The sequence below is a fragment of the Polypterus senegalus genome, chromosome 7, assembly GCF_016835505.1.
Source record: "Polypterus senegalus isolate Bchr_013 chromosome 7, ASM1683550v1, whole genome shotgun sequence".
Lineage (NCBI taxonomy): Eukaryota > Metazoa > Chordata > Cladistia > Polypteriformes > Polypteridae > Polypterus > Polypterus senegalus.
The window spans coordinates 123,653,673-123,672,442 of NC_053160.1; the positions used below are offsets into that span (position 1 = coordinate 123,653,673).

At 38.0% G+C, this 18,770-nt stretch overlaps 1 protein-coding gene across 3 annotated transcripts in view; it reads right to left on the bottom strand.

Annotated features, from left to right (window-relative positions):
* Positions 1–18,770, bottom strand: part of zfyve16 (zinc finger, FYVE domain containing 16) — a 137,523-nt gene that overhangs the window by 27,999 nt on the left and 90,754 nt on the right. For 2 of the 3 annotated variants that reach the window (XM_039759238.1, XM_039759237.1), the window contains one exon: positions 12,050–12,226. The exons of the other annotated variant lie outside the window; for it this stretch is intronic. In XM_039759238.1, coding sequence (XP_039615172.1) covers positions 12,050–12,226 — 177 coding nt within the window. The remainder of the gene's footprint in view (positions 1–12,049; positions 12,227–18,770) is intronic. 3 annotated transcript variants of the gene reach the window in all.

Below are 18,770 nucleotides of genomic sequence, written 5' to 3' on the forward strand. Positions count from 1 at the left end.
CTAGTACCCAGACAAAAGTGCAAGGTTGTAAATGCCCATTACTCTGCAACCTTGACCTTTGCTCCAATGGAAATAAAACAAGAAGAATCATTTAATCTCCAAAGTTCCTGAACACCGTGAGCCCAAATGAAGACTACATGATTACATTTTGATTCAAAGTATTAAAAAAAAAAAAAGGTTTTTCGTTGTGAACTGTACAAATTATTTGGCTAACCAACAACTATTGATGTGGAGGAAGCAAGTGCATTTTGATGCAGCCACAATATAAATCAAATAAAATAAACTGAAGAGCACCTTAGAACTGTTTACTTTGGCTTTTTTGAGCAATTCCAAATAAAACCATAAATGTAAGCTGTAATATTCTCAAAATTAGTTTATACTTAAACTGTCATTGTTAGATGATACATATGAAGGAAAACAACATCTGCCACCAAAAACACCCCACGAGCCCCACAAGGTTATAAAGTTATTCAATAGCTGCCAAAAAGTTCACTAATTATAAAGTTGCCTTATTTTGTAATTTAACATTTTGTTAGCATGAAGTGAATACTATACACTGAATAGCAGCTTCAACAGAAACATTATTCATGACAAACTCCAAATGTATTAAGAAAAATGCTATCATTTGATAGAAGGATACTATCATTTGAAAGTCTACAAAAAAGCTCTGCTTTTAGCTGTGCTGTGTAAAGGCTCCTACAAAAAAAAATCTGATAAATTCAGCAAATAGCACCTTCTCATTTGTAAACCTTTAGTTCCTATGAAACAGCTTAACAAAAATTGGAATTAAAACAAGGGTAAAATAATACCACTAGTAACAATGGAAATGTCCAGTGTGGACTCAGGTTCAGTTTTTCTTATGATATGTAGAAAGCAACTAACAGGTGAGCCCATAGAAAAGTCCTACCTGAGGCAATTAATTTGTTGCCTTGCTGCCACATAGAGCTTACCACCATAACTGCAGTCCTGTATTTTTAAGGGATTGTTTTCACTGTCCATACAGTTCCAAAAACAATCATCAAATGGCACTCCATTTCATGAGAACCAAGTAATCGAAGTACAATAATTTGCATGCGCTTACTGTCATGAATCTCATCAGTTTTCTTAGAAATCTGCCCCAAACCTATTTTTAATTTAATCATTTAACAATTATGATTGCATTGTTTTGCAAAGTAATTATTTCATTACAACAGGTAAAGCTACTTTGCATGCAGGTCTTTTTTTCTAAGGACAAGATATAGAAAAATTAATCTAAGATGTTGTGGCCAATGAAGAAAAATAAATCTACATATAAAGTATCAATTTAATTTTACAGAAAATATTTTGATGAGTCAGAATTTATTTTGGCTTGGTCAATGAGTATATGTTTTTGAAAGTGCTGACTGCTATAAGTGATTGTGTCTAGTGATAGAGGTGTAAGTTTCAGGTTTCATTCTTAATCTGTGCCCAATGCTGCACATATACAGTGGAACTTCGGTTCACGAACGTCCCGGTTCACGATCAAAAAGCTCGCCAAACTTTTGCCTCGGTTTACAACCACGCACTCGGTATACGAACAAGCCAGTTTCCCTTGCCTGCTTGCCTGCCTGAGCTGTGCTGAGCTGAGAGAGAGAGAGAGAGAGAGAGCACATGCCTGCTTGGGAGGGGGAGGAGGAGGAGGAGGAGGAGGAGATTGCTGCACGTGTTTGCCTGCCTATCTGCAGGCTGTACGTGCTGAGAGAGAAAGAGAGAGAGAAAGCAAGCTAGCAAGCCGCGTGGCTGCAAGAGCTCTGTTCATTTTTCTCCTTCCATTGACTTCTAAGCAAGTGAAGAAAGTTTTGAAGAAAATTGAAATCGAAGTAAAGAAAGAAATTACAAGAGGTGGAAAAACTGTTTACCAGTTTACTCATTTACCAATCTGAGAACCCTCGTGCTTTCAAGCAGCACAATGTAAACAAAGCCAGACTGCCAGTAATGTAGGGCGCAAACACGAAGGCTGGTGTCTTTCAACATCTGCAATAAGATGCTGCAGATGTTCTACCAGACGGTTGTGGCGAGTGCCCTCTTCTATGCGGTGGTGTGCTGGGGAGGCAGCATAAAGAAGAAGGATGCCTCACGCCCAAACAAACTTGTGAGGAAGGCAGGCTCTATTGTAGGAATGAAGCTGGACAGTTTAACATCTGTGGCAGAGAGACGGGTGCTGAGCAGGCTCCTGTCAATCAAGAAGAATCCACTGCATCCACTGAACAGGATCATCTCCAGACAGAAGAGCAGCTTCAGCGACAGACTGTGTCACTGTCCTGCTCCACTGACAGACTGAGGAGATAATTCCTCCCCCACACTATGCGACTCTTCAATTCCACCCAGGGGGTTAAACACTAACATTATTCAAAGTTATTGTCTGTTTTTACCTGCATTTTTATTACTCTTTAATATTGTTGCTGCTGCTGCTGGATTATGTAAATTTCCACTTGGGATTAATAAAGTATTTATCTATCAAAAACCTGCAGCCACAGTGTGCCCCGAGAACCAAGGTTGGATTCTTAGACATTAAGTTTGGTTTTCTCTTTGTTATTGAAATGCATGTTATCAGCATGCCAAGATCAAAAGAGCTCTCTGAGGCTTTTAGAATGATAACTATAGATGTACATGCGCTTGGGAAAGAATTTAAGAAGATCTCCAAACAGTTGGAAATCAACTGTTCCACTGTCCAGAAGAGCATCTACAAGTGTAGAAGATATCAAACAACTGCAAACTTGTGCAGGCCAGTTCATCCCAGCAAGGGCAGCCAGAAAGCAAAATTTAAGATGAAAAAAGTCTCTTAACATCACCAGAATTTCATTACCAGACATAAGGTTAGCTCTTGTCACTACTGATGTCAAAGTTCATGAGTCCATCATTAAAAAGAGGCTACACAAATTAGACGTACATTGGAGGTATGTCAGGAGGAAACCTTTGAAGCCCACGAAAAACATGAGAGCAAGAGTAAAGTTTGCTCTTGAACACCTAGAAAAAGATCGCATTTCTGGAGCAATGTTCTCTGGAAAGATGATGAAAAGATAGTTATTAGTCAGAGTACCAAAAGGCATTTTTGGTGAATACTTAGGAAAGCATTTGATCAGAAGAACTTGATACCAACTATAAAGCATGATAGAGGAAATGTTTAGGTATGTGGCTACTATGCTGCATCAGGAATTGTGCAGCACACCACTATAGAATTCATTATAAATTCTTCAATGCATCAGAGGGTGCTTGAGGGTAATTGGAGATCATCAGTCAGAAGATTGGAGCTCAACTGAAAGTGGACCTCACAACATGACAATGATGGTAAACATATCATTAAATACACCAACGAATTACTGAAAATAAAGATATGGAGGGTTGAAGAAGTCAAAGTCTAGATCTAGAAAGCCTCCCACATTGTCCCATTAAGATGATGTGGGGGTGGTAGGGGAGGGGAATTTGAAACCAGCTGTGAAGGAAAGACACCCCCTCTAAGGATTTTGTATGGGGGAATGGGAAAAAACTTTCTCCAAGTCAATGTTAGAGACTGTTTGACAGTAATAGGAAACATCTACATTGAGTTTTTTTTTTTCCTGACAAAAGGGACAATACCAGCTATTAGAGCCAAGGGTGGGCTTACTTCTTCCATAGATTGAAATGGACTGTTCACTTTTTGTTGAATGAATGCAAAATTTTATGATCCTTTTTAATCACATTTCTCTAAATATACTGTTTCAATAAAGACTAAATATTGATAAGTCAATATATGTTAAAATAGAAAAAAATATTTTGTGGTATAATTACTTTCTCACATGACTGTTGGTTCTGTGTATTTTTTGGTGGCTTTGCACGGTGTGTTCTTTGATATATGGGAATATGGAAAGAGATTAAGACGCACATAATCCACAGTTAGAATCTTGACAAGATATCATCAAAGGTGAAAAAGCTCCTGCCAGCAGAAAGCACATTTGGTACATAATCACAAATTGTAATAAATTCAACAGTAATTGTGAAGAAAACCATGTGCACATCAGTCATGTGCATGTGATGGAGGGGAAAAAAAAAATCATTGCCCCTTGAAATGTGCACAAGTACAAGGGTTTCTGACTTTCAGAGAATCTGCATTTTCCAAATTACGAGCAGCACTGGGTGCGAAGTGGTAAACAACATGATGGGTCACCAGCCAAACAGAGAGCCCACAAATACACACATCCAAGCTTACTTACCCTGGGCCAATTTAGAATTGATCAAAATCAGTCTACCAATTTATACTTGCATGCTTTGCCAAAGCTCGACAGAAAGCAAATTCAGGAAAACATGCAATTTTACTAAAGCATTATTCATTCATCCATGTTGTAACGCACAGAAAAACAAACTTTTTAAAAAATACGAGCACACAAAATCTTTTGATGTCATATTGGCTCACTACTGTACTCTGGTTTTCTCTTACTGACACTAAATGAGGTATTAATTAGAACAAATGTAAGAATCTCAAAATAGTAACAGTTTTTAAGCATTACACATGCAAAACAAGTATGCAGTTCCAGTGATTATTATGAAAAACTATTCTGTTGTGGATTTAATTGGTTCTTGTGGAAGTTTGAGGAAGCTAGGTCCATGTTACAGGGTGTATGGGGAAACCAGCCATTTTTTCAATTCTCTCCAAGCAAAGAAAAGCTGCATAGGGCCTTACACTATTCCTATACAGAATTATCTTTTTGCTCCTTAAAAATCTGACAAGCAATCTATGATGGAGCCTTTCTGAATGATTACAGGTAATGAGTAGGGCTTGTAGTTTAAACTTCTGACAAAAATTCAACCAATGTGAATTTCTCAGAATCCCACAAAACAGTTTTCAATGATACAGCAAGCTGTGTCTACCATTTGCAAGTGATTTTTCTTGAGTAAAACTACAAAATACCATCCCATGTTTGATTTATAAATCATAGGCAATGATACTTGGTTTCATAATGTATCATGATGGTGTGAAGTAAGAGTACAGGTTTTTTTCCCCCATTAATTTTTTGTGTTCGCTAACATAGCATCCAACTGGAACAAATTTCCAATATTCCAAATGTTCTGTTATCTCTTGGACTGATATTCCAATCTCATTTTTCCATTTCTGTCATTTATTACCCTGTGATGCTGTTTGATACATTCATCAACTTTTCTTTGCTATAATCAATAGATGTAGTTCATGGTTAACCACATATTGACTAAAAAAGAGATGTATGTGCCTTCATCTTTAACGTGTTTTTTGATTTGATACAATGCCCAAGTTGTGTGTGATTGTCAACCAAAAAGATCACCTCTTTCCTAATAAAATCAGTCAGCCCAAACTGTTGTGAGCATTTTTTTGCACTGAACGATGAGTTGTGACCCAGGTAAATGAAGTAATTTTTCATTTAGATGTATGACAACAGGTGGTACTTATTGTTAGGATGTAATCATTGTTATCTTTTTCATTTTTTGTGAATTCTTTACTTTCTAACTTATGTTTAATTATGTCCTGCTCCTTTTCCCCTCAATTACGTACTTAGGTCTACTATTGCTTCCTGACCTTTTCCATATGGGTTACCCGATTGCCTCAGTCATTTGCAAAAGAATTATCCAGCTTTCTTAGCTATTCTTGTTTGGCTCCCCTTCTGTTTGCTGTTTGTATTGCTCTTTTTGGCACATGACTTTTACTTTTATTGTTGGTTTGGACATATTTAATGCTATTGGGTTTTATGGTTTATTTAGTACTTAACTTTGTTATTTTTGAAATTCACTTTTTGCTCTTGATTTGTTTTATTTCAGCCAGTGCTTTTAATGGTTTCCCTCTTTACTGACATTTTGTCTGTTGGAGGCATAGGTCTAGGCCCATCTTGACTTTCAGGGTCAGGCCTGTTTTGCATATGCAGGCCTTCAAAAATTGTTGAAAAAAAAGTTTTTGATTTTTGAAGCCTTTTATGAGTTTTTGAGCTGAGAAATCACAGCAGTATCATGATTTTAAGTCCTGTCAGGAATGATAGTAATGCAGATAACAAAGGCTGATGAAACCTCAGTTATTATAAACACTGTAAGGCCCTGGATATATACTGCTCAAAAAAAAATTAAAGGAACACTTTTTAATCAGAAAATAGCATCAAATCAATGAAAATTCTGGGAAATTGATCTGGTCAGTTAAGTAGCAGAGGGGGTTGTTAATCAGTTTCAGCTGCTTTGGTGTTAACACTAGAATTACCAACGCCTGCGAAAAATGAATAATAAGAAAAAAAATAATAATAGATCGTTATTTGGAACACATACATTTCATGTGTGTTCAGGTTCTACAATAATCTGTGTAAACACATTGTTAAAACAGAAATTTTCATATTTTAGTAATAAATGACAAAATGTAGGCATAAACTATATAATGTGTGAAGCATGAAGTCCAAAGATCAAATAAACACTTTCACAAAAGGTTCAAGACCGATACACCAGCTTCCGTGGCGTAGCGGTGTTTCTGAATGGATGAGTAATTTCCTCAAACTAAATAAGGAGAAAACAGAATTTGTAGTGATTGGCAAAAATGGATATAATGAGGTTATCTATACTAATAAAAGGCGAAGGAAGGACTCACTCACTCACTCACTCAGTCAGTCAGTCAGTCAGTCACTCTCCAACTTCCCATGTAGGTGGAAGGCTGAAATTTGGCAGGCTCATTCCTTACAGCTTACTTACAAAAGTTAGGCAGGTTTCATTTCGAAATTCTACGTGTAACGGTCATAACTGGAACCTACTTTCGTCCATATACTGTATACGGCCATAGCCTGCAGCTCGGTCGCCGTGTGAGGCGGAGTTGCGTCTCGCATCATCACGCCTCCCACGTAATTGAGTGCCTGCCCATATAAGGTAAGTATTCGCAGGTGAAGGACTGTGCTTAGTATATTCATAAGTGCAGCTACTGCGGAAACCCTCCCTTAGCTAAAGTGCAAGAGAAATTTTTCAGTGTCGGGTCTGAGCTAACATTAAATAAAGCCGTGGACATCGTAAGATCGCACAAGATATTCGCAAGATACAAGTTTAATGAGAAGACGCAGGGTATAAAGCCACGATGCTAAAGACCTGGCGAAGTCATGGAGAACATGGAAGGACGAGTTCACATTATACACAGAACTTGCAATGCCGGAGGCAGAGGAAAACACTAAGATCAGATTATTCCGTTATCTTATTGGAGAGAGAGTGGCAGAGAATTGTGTCAGGCGGTGACCGGTGATGTAAGAGCTGATGAGTTAACCATGAGCTTCAGTGGTGGGCCGTCAGGGCCTGCAAGGCCTTCTCTGCTGGCCTAAAGAAATATCTGAATAACAAACTGATGTTAATTATATTTTGTCCATGAATACTTATTAAATAATTCCAAATAGTCTGTCCGCTTCCTTTCATAGCTTTTCCGATGGTTGTGCTGCTTCCAGACATGTATTTTTGTATTAAAGCATTTAACCAATCACATTTCAGCCATCATTGGTTGCCAGGCAGAGAGGCCTTCACAATCCGCTCTGCAGGCCCTCTAACACAGAATAAATGTCGACTAAACTGTTGCTTCAACCAATCAGATTTTGAGTTGGTGTCAGTAGGGCCCTCTAGCAGGCGTACGGCAACATCACCGTATTCAGACCCATTGATAGGATAGAAGCCGATATTAGGAACTCTACGAGGCCACTGACCGCACCGCAGGAGCTCCGAGCGCAAGATCCTCGTGCACACTACCGCCAACTCCATGGCAGGATTCTGGACAATATTATTTGCCAGACACAGACCACATTTCAAGACCACGAAAAAATTATGTTTGTCACTCTCCTCGACCCCCAGAAGTTTTGGGAATACAAGAAAAATTTTCCGCATGCAGCCTCCTCCAGTTTAACACAAGAACCACGGAGCAGTTTTTGATCTGTCTCGGCTAAAAACAGAACTGACTGTAATGTATGCCATGGATGATTTTGCAGGAAAATCTCCCACTGATCTCCTTGACTTCCTTCATCAAAAAAATCTGAATGAGAGCATGGGGCAGCTGTACACATTGGTATATTTGGCGGTGACCATTCCCGTGTCCACTGCTTATGTCGAGCGTACATTTTCAGCCCTAAAGCGAATTAAAACTTATGCCAGAAATACGACAGGGCAGGTTCGACTTTCAGCATTAGCTTCAATGTCGATAGAAAGGGACATTTTGATGGAACTGAAGCGCACGGATAATCTGTACGACAGAGTAATTGAACTGTTTTTGAGGAAAGAGAGGAGGATGTATTTTATTTACAAATAATCCGAATTTTTGGTGAGTAAAATGTTGCTATTTTCCTAAATAATATTGCAAGTTTATGGTTATTATCGATATTTTTTATGTGTATCGCGGCTGTAGCTGAAATAGAAAGGAACTTGTTCACCCCTGGTTTGTCTATTCAATAAAGGCATTTATTGTGGCTACAGGAGTTATCTATCTGCGATGCAGTGGCTCTTTTTACTGTATTTCTGCATATTAAGATGGTTTTTATAACCATAAATTAGTTTTTGAGGGGCGGGTTGATTCAGACGGAGCACTACTGAAGGCCTAGGTGTGATATGCACGGTCTGCCACTGGTATTTACATATCTTAGATGATACGTAAATTTGATGAACCTTACAACCGAAAATAAACAAAACTGTAGAGAGGTTCTGATTATACTTCACCCAGTGCGTCTCCCTAAATCCTCCGTGCGGGAACATTATCATAAGGCTTAACAATCTTATTATTACACCTTCTACGTGCACCCAACCGTCCTTATTACGAAGTCTTCCTTGCTTTACCACTGGCTGCTTCATTCCATTCACCTTCCTAGCTTTTTATTTAAAAAGTTTTCCTTCTCACTTTTCCGGTCCTTCACTGTCTTCTCCCTTTTCGTTCAAAATACGCGCCTCCTTGCCTTTTTACAGTCAGTTCCCCTTACGTCACACCATGGTACGTTTAGCACAAGTTAATACCGGGAATGTCTGTTAAACATCTAAAATTCACGGGTAGCTATTTGCATAGTGAACACTTCGATGAATGAAACCTGTTGGTGTACTGGTGCCTATGTCTATACTAATAAAAGGCGACTGACTGACTCACTCACTCACTCACTCTCCAACTTCCTGTGTAGGTAGAAGGCTGAATTTTGGCAGGCTTATTCCTTACAGCTTACTTACAAAAGTTAAGCAGGTTTCATTTCGAAAATGTACATGTAACGGTCATAACAGTCAATAACGATCGACAACGTCCGCCATGTTGAACTTTCTTATTTATGGCCCCATCTTCATGAAATTTGGTAGGCTGCTTCCCAGCGCTAACCAAAACCAATGTACGCACTTATTTCGGTGGTATGACGCCACTGTCGGCCGCCATATTGAACTTTCCAACGTCACTAATTCTCCAACTTCCCGTGTAGGTAGAAGGCTGAAATCTGGCAGGCTCATTCCTTACAGCTTACTTACAAAAGTTAAACAGGTTTCATTTTGAAATTCTACACGTAACGGTCATAACAGTCAACAACGTCCACCATGTTGAACTTTCTTATTCATGGCCCCATCTTCAAGAAATTTGGTATGCGGATTCCCAACGTTAACTGAATCCTACTTGCGTACATATATATGTCCATAGCCTGCAGCTCGGTCACGGTGTGAGGCGGCGTTGGGTCCCCCATTCCAATGCCTCCCACGTTGTCGGCTGCCTGCCTATATAAGGCCGTCCGTCGCTCCAGTCTCTAAATACCCTTCCTTGCTTCGCCATGGGATTCACGTCTCCCTGCCGATAACTACAGCCCTTTTATTTAATCCATGGCTTCTCCGCTGTTTTATTGTTCATTTATTACGATTATAGTTATTGTGTAGGTATTTTTAGACTTTACATTGTTCAGCTACCCATTTCCTTTATCATTCCAACCGTACCCCCATTAACATGTCTATCGAGGTGATCACCATCGATCAAAGAACTGTCACTTACCGAGTGGTTTCCATGCCCGGAGATGGCACCTACCTTTTCCATTCTCTGTGTTACATATTGCACGGCAATATCAGGCTCACTCTTGATATCCGGAGGAACATTGTGTCTTATGTATTGAATGACTGGGACAGGTTCAAGGTGTGGATTGATGACGGTACAGGAGATAATTATACTACACAGGAGCACTATAAGATTGAAATGCTTAAGCCCTTCACCAATGCATCTGCATGTGAGTTGATGGCTGCCGCTGAAATGTTCGGTTGTCGCTTTCAAGTGTACCGAAATGGCCAAATATTTTACACCTTTCGACAACCGCCAATGCCTCTTAAACATCTTAGATTGACAGGTGACGATTTCAGCAGTGGACACTTTGATGTTTATAAATGTTATACTCTCAAAAGCTGGATGTGAAGTTATCGATGAAACCGGTTGTATACTTACGATTGACAGATGCCTAATATCTCTTCAACACAAGTCCTACAAATACTCTCGTAATTGAAACGAGCCATGAAACTCAAACCGATTATGACAGCAGCAATCCAACCTGTGAGATTTGAAACAAGATTACTGTTCACATGGCCAACTGTACGCTGCATGCTCAAGAGTAAACTCAGCGCATAGCTTGGTCATATTACAACCGGAGGGCTGAACTCACAATGTGGTATACAAAGAGATCCTTAACAAATAATTATTGGTATATTTTCCCTCAGTTTAAAAAGGTTTTATTTTCTTCTTAATAAAAATTTAGAGGCAGTACTTTGCCACTGCGAAGCGCGGGTATTTTGCTAGTTTAAGAATAAGGGGGATGTGCAGGACTGTAATAACTACAGGGGGATAAAATTGATGAGCCACAGCATGAAGTTATGGGAAAGAGTAATGGAAGCTAGGTTAAGAAGTGAGGTGATGATTAGTGAGCTGCAGTATGGTTTCATGCCAAGAAAGAGCACTACAGATGCGATGTTTGCTCTGAGGATACTGGAGAAATATAGAGACGGACAGAAGGAGTTGTATTGCATCTTTGTGGACCTGGAGAAAGCATGCGACAGGGTGCCTTGAGATGTGCTGTGGTGTTGTATGAAGAAGTTGGAAGTGGCAGAGAAGTACGTAAGAGTTGTACAGGATATGTATAACGGAAGTGTGACAGTGGCGAGGTCTGCAGTAGGAGTAACAGATGCATTCAAGGAGGAGGTGGGATTACATCAGGGATCGGCTCTGAGCCCTTATTTGCAATGATGATGGACAGGTTGACAGACGAGATTAGACAGAAGTCCCTGTGAACTATGAAGTTTGCTGATGACAATGTGATGTATAGCAAATTGTAGGGAGCAGGTTGAGGAGACCCTGCAGAGGTGAAGATATGCTCTAGAGAGGAAAGGAATGAAGTTCAGTAGGAACAAGACAGAATACATGTGTGTAAATGAGAGGAATGTCAGTGGAATGGTTAGGATGCAAGGAGTAGAGTTGGTGAAGGTGGATGAGTTTAAATACTTGGAATCAACAGTACAGAGTAATAGGGATTGTGGAAGAAAGCTAAAAAAAGAGTGCAGGCAGGGTAGAATGGGTGGAGAAGAATGTAAGGAGTGATTTGTGACAGACAGGTATCAGCAAGAGTGAAAGGGAAGGTCTACAGGACGTTAGTGAGACCAGCTATGTTATATGGGATGGAGACGGTGGCACTGACCAGAAAGCAGGAGACAGAAAGGATGCTAAGGATAGAGCTGCCAGGGAAGAGGAAAAGAGGGAGGCCTAAGCAAAGGTTTATGGATGTGGTGAGAGAGGACATGCAGGTGATGGGTGTAACAGAACAAGATGCAGAGGACAGAATGATATGGAAGATGATCCGCTGTGGCAACCCCTAACGAGAGCAGCCAAAAGAAGAAGAAGATGACGACGACGAAGACGACAGAATCTACAGACACTATAGAGAAAAAGAGTTTAGAACATTATATTAGTTTGACCCATGGTTAATTATACCGCAGATGATATCCCGCAGATATGGTCTGGGAGAGAGGATGGTATTTGAGGGGTGGATGTACAACTACAATCTGTACACTAACAAATTTCAAAATCTAAACTCACTATGCAGGTTACCTTCAGTTCCAGGGTGCTTCAGTACAGACACAGGAACCATTACAGTTGGAGGCGGAGAGTTGAGCGTTCCCGCTGCCTTTGCTTGTTGCATGGGTGGGATGGTGGAGCAATATTCAGAAGGCACATTTGGGTTTGGATTTGGACCCGTAGGACTCATCATTCTTTTAAAGGCTTGAGCTGTACGAAAGGAAATTCAGTTTAAATACACAAAGGAAATATAGCAAAAGCCTCTCTTTTACTGAGGGTCTTTTCTGTTAATTTTATTGATGTTTATCAAAGGGAAACTAACAAACTAAGTCACCAAAAAAATCATATTCTTCACAGCATAACTGAGAAAGAAGGTCTACAAAATTGTTTTTATCAGTAATAAAATACTGATTAATTAAGGAGAATAAACAGCTATGATGCCTAAACTAAAAACAAAATACTTATCAATTCATTTTTTGCAATATAACACCTTAAAAAAAATAATACTTCACTGCAACAGGTTTATCTTTTCTGCACTAGGAAAGAAAGTTTATTGTAACATGAATAATTAAAATTTGAGAAGAGTTAAGGGTCAGAATAGCTAAATAACCTTTTCTGAAGATCAGAGATGCATCAAAAAGGAAGGTGCTGACTCTTAAATACTAACAAGGGCAATGGAAGATTGTGAAATGTGTGAAACATGCGACTTAAAAATTAGGTGTGATTCTTGGTATTAATATCTTTCTGTATAGATTTGTGTATGTTTATCATCCATTATTACTATGAAGTAATATGTAAAATTTTTGCCAATTTCAGAAAGTCTACTTGGCAAGACATAGAAAAAAATACATGGGATACAGAGTGTTTCTGGGTTTTAATAGCTTTTGACAGTATTTGAATATGTTTATCATGCAATATTTAAATCCAACTTACCAAGTAACATGTTTTCCAAATTCAAAGTATTAACTTGGCAAAACTAATTTCTTTAAATTTATTTTGTTACAAATCAACCAGCAATTAACCGAGTTTTGTTGAGAACTGTGCTTTGAGTTACAACGCAGGGCAACATACAGTATTACTGTCGATTAGCAACGGTTTGCAACCTAGGTCTGTTGTATTGCAAGAAAGTACATCTCAACCAATCCTGACAAATCTGGCATAAAATTTTAAATTGCGGCAGATTTGGAGACAAAATATATGTGCAATGCCACTCCTTATTTAGGAAAAACCGGTCGTCCCACAAGAGAAAGACTTTCTGAGTCTGTGGTCATAAAGCTTATGGAGCCATTTCTGGTCAAAGGCAATCTTAACAACAGACAACTTTTTCACAGCGCTTTCGCTGGGTAATAGACTGCTGCACCACAACACAACTCTTCTTGGCACCATAAGTAAAATGGTACAGGAACTTCCCCCTGCAGCTAAAGTCATTTTAGTACTCAAACAATTTTCCACACTAGTGTTTAGATCTGGCAGTGCCATGCTGACGGTGCATGAGCCCAAAAAGAAGCCACCTTGGATTTGAGTCTAACACCCAGTGTAAATTTTTACTAACTGTAGAAGATAATCAGTGAATGGATAGAAGCAAAAACACACATGCAGGCGAATTATGTCTTCTTGGTATCTTGTTGTCACTTGACTTATTATTCAGTTTTATTCTTGAATACAAGCACACTTGTTTCATAATATATTTGCAAATGTGTTTATTTTATATTCCAGCAATCACTTTAATGAGATCAAATTTGTCTCTGCTTCTCTCTCGCGCATGCACACACACACACACTCATACATGAAAATGTTACTATTTGAAAATGCTATGCCATTTGAACATGAGTTGTCATTTAAACATTTTTTTCCCCTGTACTCCGTGTTATGGCACATGGTACCAAGAATTCAAAAAGGCTTCTTCTTTCAACAAATAGTTCTAAGCAGGCATCAACCACTGCATCAACTGTGGTTATCTCTGCTCAAAAGAATGGGGATAAACGGCATCATCTCAGAGAGGGCAAGTTCATTGTACCACATGAGCATCACTGATAAAATTAAAGTGAAGCAAAAAAGAAAAAGTGCTAACGTTTACAAGAAGCCAAAAATTTACACCAGGTGGTTACTACGGTGGCCTTGAAGTGCAATGAGCAAAAACAAATCAGAAAATGCAAAAGTAAATTGAATACGCAAAAGCAAATGAGACAACACCAGAGCAAATCAGAAACCACAAATAGAAACTGAATGTGCAAAATGAGAAAACACAAAAACAAATTTGAAAAACAAAAACAAATCAGAAAAACGCAAAAACGAATATGTGCAAAGGAAATATTGAATACGCAACAACAAATCACAATACACAAAAACAAATTGAATATAAGAAATATATTTTACCTTACAGCATTCTTGCTTCCAGAACACCGATTATTGAAAAGCTGGGATTAAATCATGATCAACTTTTGTTTTCACTGTTTCTTCCGCCTCCATTTGGGTTATGCACTGCTCTCTTTGTTTTCATGCTTCTCAATTTGTTTGTGCAGTCTTCATTTTGTTTGCATGCTGCTCCATTTGTTGTTTGATTTTTTTTTCACATTTAATTTGATTTTGTGTTTTCTCATTTTTTTTGTGTATTGTTATTTGTTGTTGCATATTTGATTTGATTTTGCACATTCAATTTGTTTTTGCGATTTCTGATTTGCTTTTTCTTTTCCAATTTTTTTTGTGTTTTCTCATTTGGTTTTGCGTATTCAATTTGTTTTTGCATTTTCTGATTTGTTTTTGCATTTTCTGATTTGTGTTTCCTATTTGCTTTTATATGATTTAATTTGTTTTGGCGCATTGCACTTCAGGGCCACTGTAGGTTACAGACTCAAGTCAAATATATATTTTTATTATATTATAGTAATAATAACAGCAGCTCACTACTCAAAATGAGAAGCACCCCAGACTCTAACCCACAACCTTTTGATTATAAGACAGCAGTTCTTACCTCTGCACCATCCAAGAAGACATATCAAATTTATGTCGATTGACATTTGAGCATGTAAATTGAATTTTTTTTTTGGTTATATTCTTGAATAAAAGCACATGTTTGTTTGATATTTGGACTAAAGTCCACATTATACATTATTACTATAACATGTTTTAGGTATGTATTCAGCATTTCCTGCCTCGCATTTACTGTCATCCTACATTTATCCAGATCATTATAGACATGGAATACACATGAAATGTATGTGTTCCAAAATAATGACATATTATTTACCTTATACAACTCCAGGTACCTCACACCCAGATAAAGAAATTTCAGCTGGGAGAACTTTAGCTGCGTCAGTAGGATAGCAGGCTGCTTGCTGTTTGTGCGGATTCACACATTTCCAAACCAAAAGACGATGATGGAGAGGTGTGAAGGAATTTAAAGTGGCCTGGGATTACGACTTTTTTCGTAGGCTTTAGGGGTTCTAGTGTTAAAAAGCAAAGGAAAAAACGGAGAGAGCTGCTTAAAGCAGAACTGACCCCACTGCCATGTTTGTTTTATAACCCACTACAAGCCTTTATCCACTTCAGATAAACTGAACCCTATCACGACAGAATTTCTGGTGTTTTTATAAAGCCTATCCTTTAATACTACATTTTGGGTGCTTAAATCGCTTGTTTGAAATCTGGTAAAAAAAAGTTAAGTTCATCTGCTAAAAGCTTCTGGTCTTTGACAACTGGAAAAAATTCACACTCTTTTTAGAACCCAGTCGTGTTATTGTTTTTAGGCCTTTCCAAACCTGCTTTGGATTGTTACCATTAAACCACCGCTTGATTTTTTTCCCCATACATTTTACATTAAAGGATTAACAGGTTAAACAAAATAAAAAGATGTATGTTTCTTCTATCTTATTTTCTTGATGAGCTTGTTGTTTTTCCAATAGCAATGCTTTAACCTCTTTAGTGAACCATGGTTTACTGTTAGGGCACACCTTGAGAGTTTTTTTACTTAAAAAGGATCATAGATTCACAGAACTTCATATTTTCACTTACAGTGATAGTGGCCTCATTCATTGACTGTGAGGATGTCAGCATATCCCAGTCACTACTAGAGAAACATTCTTGTAGTTCCTCTACAATGTCCTTGCACCAGTTTTGTGTTTTTGTATAGCTGTTGTTTCTTGTTTCAGTTACTGTTTGAACTTCAGTAATGAGTTAAACACAACAAGGTCAGATGCACTCAAGGCTGATGCTGTATGTAGGCACCAGGGATGTTTCCATAACACTTGTCTATTGTTTTGTCCCCTTTAATATTTATGTACTGATGGTAATACTGATTCCAGAGTGCATACATTAAAATCACCCATCACAAGTTTGAAAGAGCCAGGTGATTTGGTTCCTAGTTTCTGAACGGTTTCAAGAATTGTCTCAGCTGCAGCTCCCACATCAGTATGCAGCGGTATGTAAACTACTGCTACAAATAATTGATTATACTCTTGTGTCAAATAGTTCAATATTAGATGTGTAGATATGATCCTTTACAGTGATATTCTTGTACCACCTTTTGTTAATGTAAAGGCAGACGCTACTGCCTCACTGCTTACCAGATGGTGAGTTTCTGTCTTGTCATACACAATCAGATCCCTCCACTTCAACAGCTGTATCTAAGTCAGTATTCTTAAACTCAACCTCAGACCTCAGTAAAGTACATCAGACAGCTTTCTTGGTACTAGTGGAGGTATCGCACAGATGCTCTCCGCTCACCCAGTTTATTCCACAAGGACTGTGCATTGCTCATGATGATAGTTGGCAAATGTGTTTTAAAACTTCCCCATCTCAGACATAAAAGTCCACCTCTTTTTTCCTTGCTTTCTGGGTTTCAAAGCTCTTAATGTATCCTGTATATTAGTAATACATGGAGAATAACTGGTAGCTGGTCTCAGTGACAGCAGCGTATCCTGGCTGTAAATGAACAGCACCAACCACACACCTGGGGATTCCTGCACACATCGAGCGTAAGTGCCCCGTTGAATTCCAAAGGCGATAATGATCAAAAGTAAAAAACGCTCGCAAATGTTATAAAGCATTTTACAGAAATAAATACTGGGAAACTATTAAAAGAAAACAGAAGTCATTTTACATGATTTAAGAACAAAAAATCAGGCACCAAACATGGAGCGATGCACTAAGAAGTCAGCTACAGTGCAGAGTGACTGTATCACAAAGGAATTTGAAGAAACACAAAATTAACTTTAATTGAACTTAGTGTGCTTACTCACTGAATGATACTGACACACTGCATAATGTGGTACTACAACTAAGCATTCTAGAAACCTACAAATTACTTCTGTCTTTGCAGCAAAACAAAAAGAACCCAATGTCCATAAGATGTTTTTTCACCCCCCAACTTACTTCATGGCAACATACATATAATAAACTGTGTTCTAATAATTTTTTAAATATGGAACATTGTAATGTTGGTTACTCTGACAGCCTTAAAACTAACATAAGAGGTTCATTTTACAAGTAAATAACTTGCATAACAATTACAATTAAAACATTGATATTAATGTGTTAAATACTGTAACAGAATATTACAAATCTTACTCTTTAAAATTGTGAGATGCTTGAAAGCTATTCTTCCTCTTAAAAAAATGAATAAGCAAGATGAAGAGAGTCAATGGTTTCTCTTACTGGGTGTAACAGATTGACAGTTGGCCTATAGGGAATACAGTAACGGACTCTTCAGTCAAAGGTAAGCTGTTAATGAATACTCCTTGGTAAGTGGATTTTTCATAAAGGAAACATATAATTATTGTGTATTTAAATTAGATGAAAGCTTTTCACTCCCTGTCCCATTAAATCACCTCCATTTTAACATAAATACCACAGAAGTATTAATTACTAATTCAACACCTAAAAAGACGTCTCTTTAATTCAATACTATTTGATAAGGTTGTTTACCAACAATTTGGGAATTACCAACCATTTAAGGCATGGCATATTGAACTTGTGACACTTTCCCAACTCTTTCAACAATCTTTTTAGAGCTATGATGCATAGAGACTTAAGCAACACATATAACAAGATTAATGAAACATGGTATGTGAACACAGCATTAGCAGCAAGAGTAACTTAGGACTGTATATTGCACCAACATCAAGCCGCACCTCAAACATCCAGCTATGCTCAATTCTGCAGGCTGCAGCAACCTTAATTTACAACTGCCATGCGACTCCCTATTTACCACATTGCAGAAATTTCAGTTTGGCCCAAACATATGTGTGTTAAACAGAAAATATCATTATATGCAGATGATATGTTACTGTATATATCAAACCCACAAACTTATTTACCAGTAGTCCATAAAGCAGTAGCAGAATTTCAGAGATATCTGGACTCAAAATTAATTTGAATAAAAGTGTGCTCTTTCCAGTGCACACAATATTAGATTGGACATTTTCCCATTTATTTTAGCAGGTCAGTTTAAATTCCAAGGGGTAAACATCACAAATAAATATAAAGCTCTTTTTTAACAAAAAGTTACTGTCTGCATGAAAGAAAACAAACAAGATGTGAACGGATGGTGTACCCTCTATCTCACATTAGTAAGAAGAATCAATACTGTCAAGATGAACATTCTTTGTGAGCTTCTTTATCTATTTCAAAACATCTCCATATACATTAACTAATCATTTTTTAAGAAATTAGATTCAGTCATAACCTCATTTATTTAGAATCTGAAACAGATAGATTTTGAAAATCTGCTAGTGCTGTTAGGACTACAGGCATATTA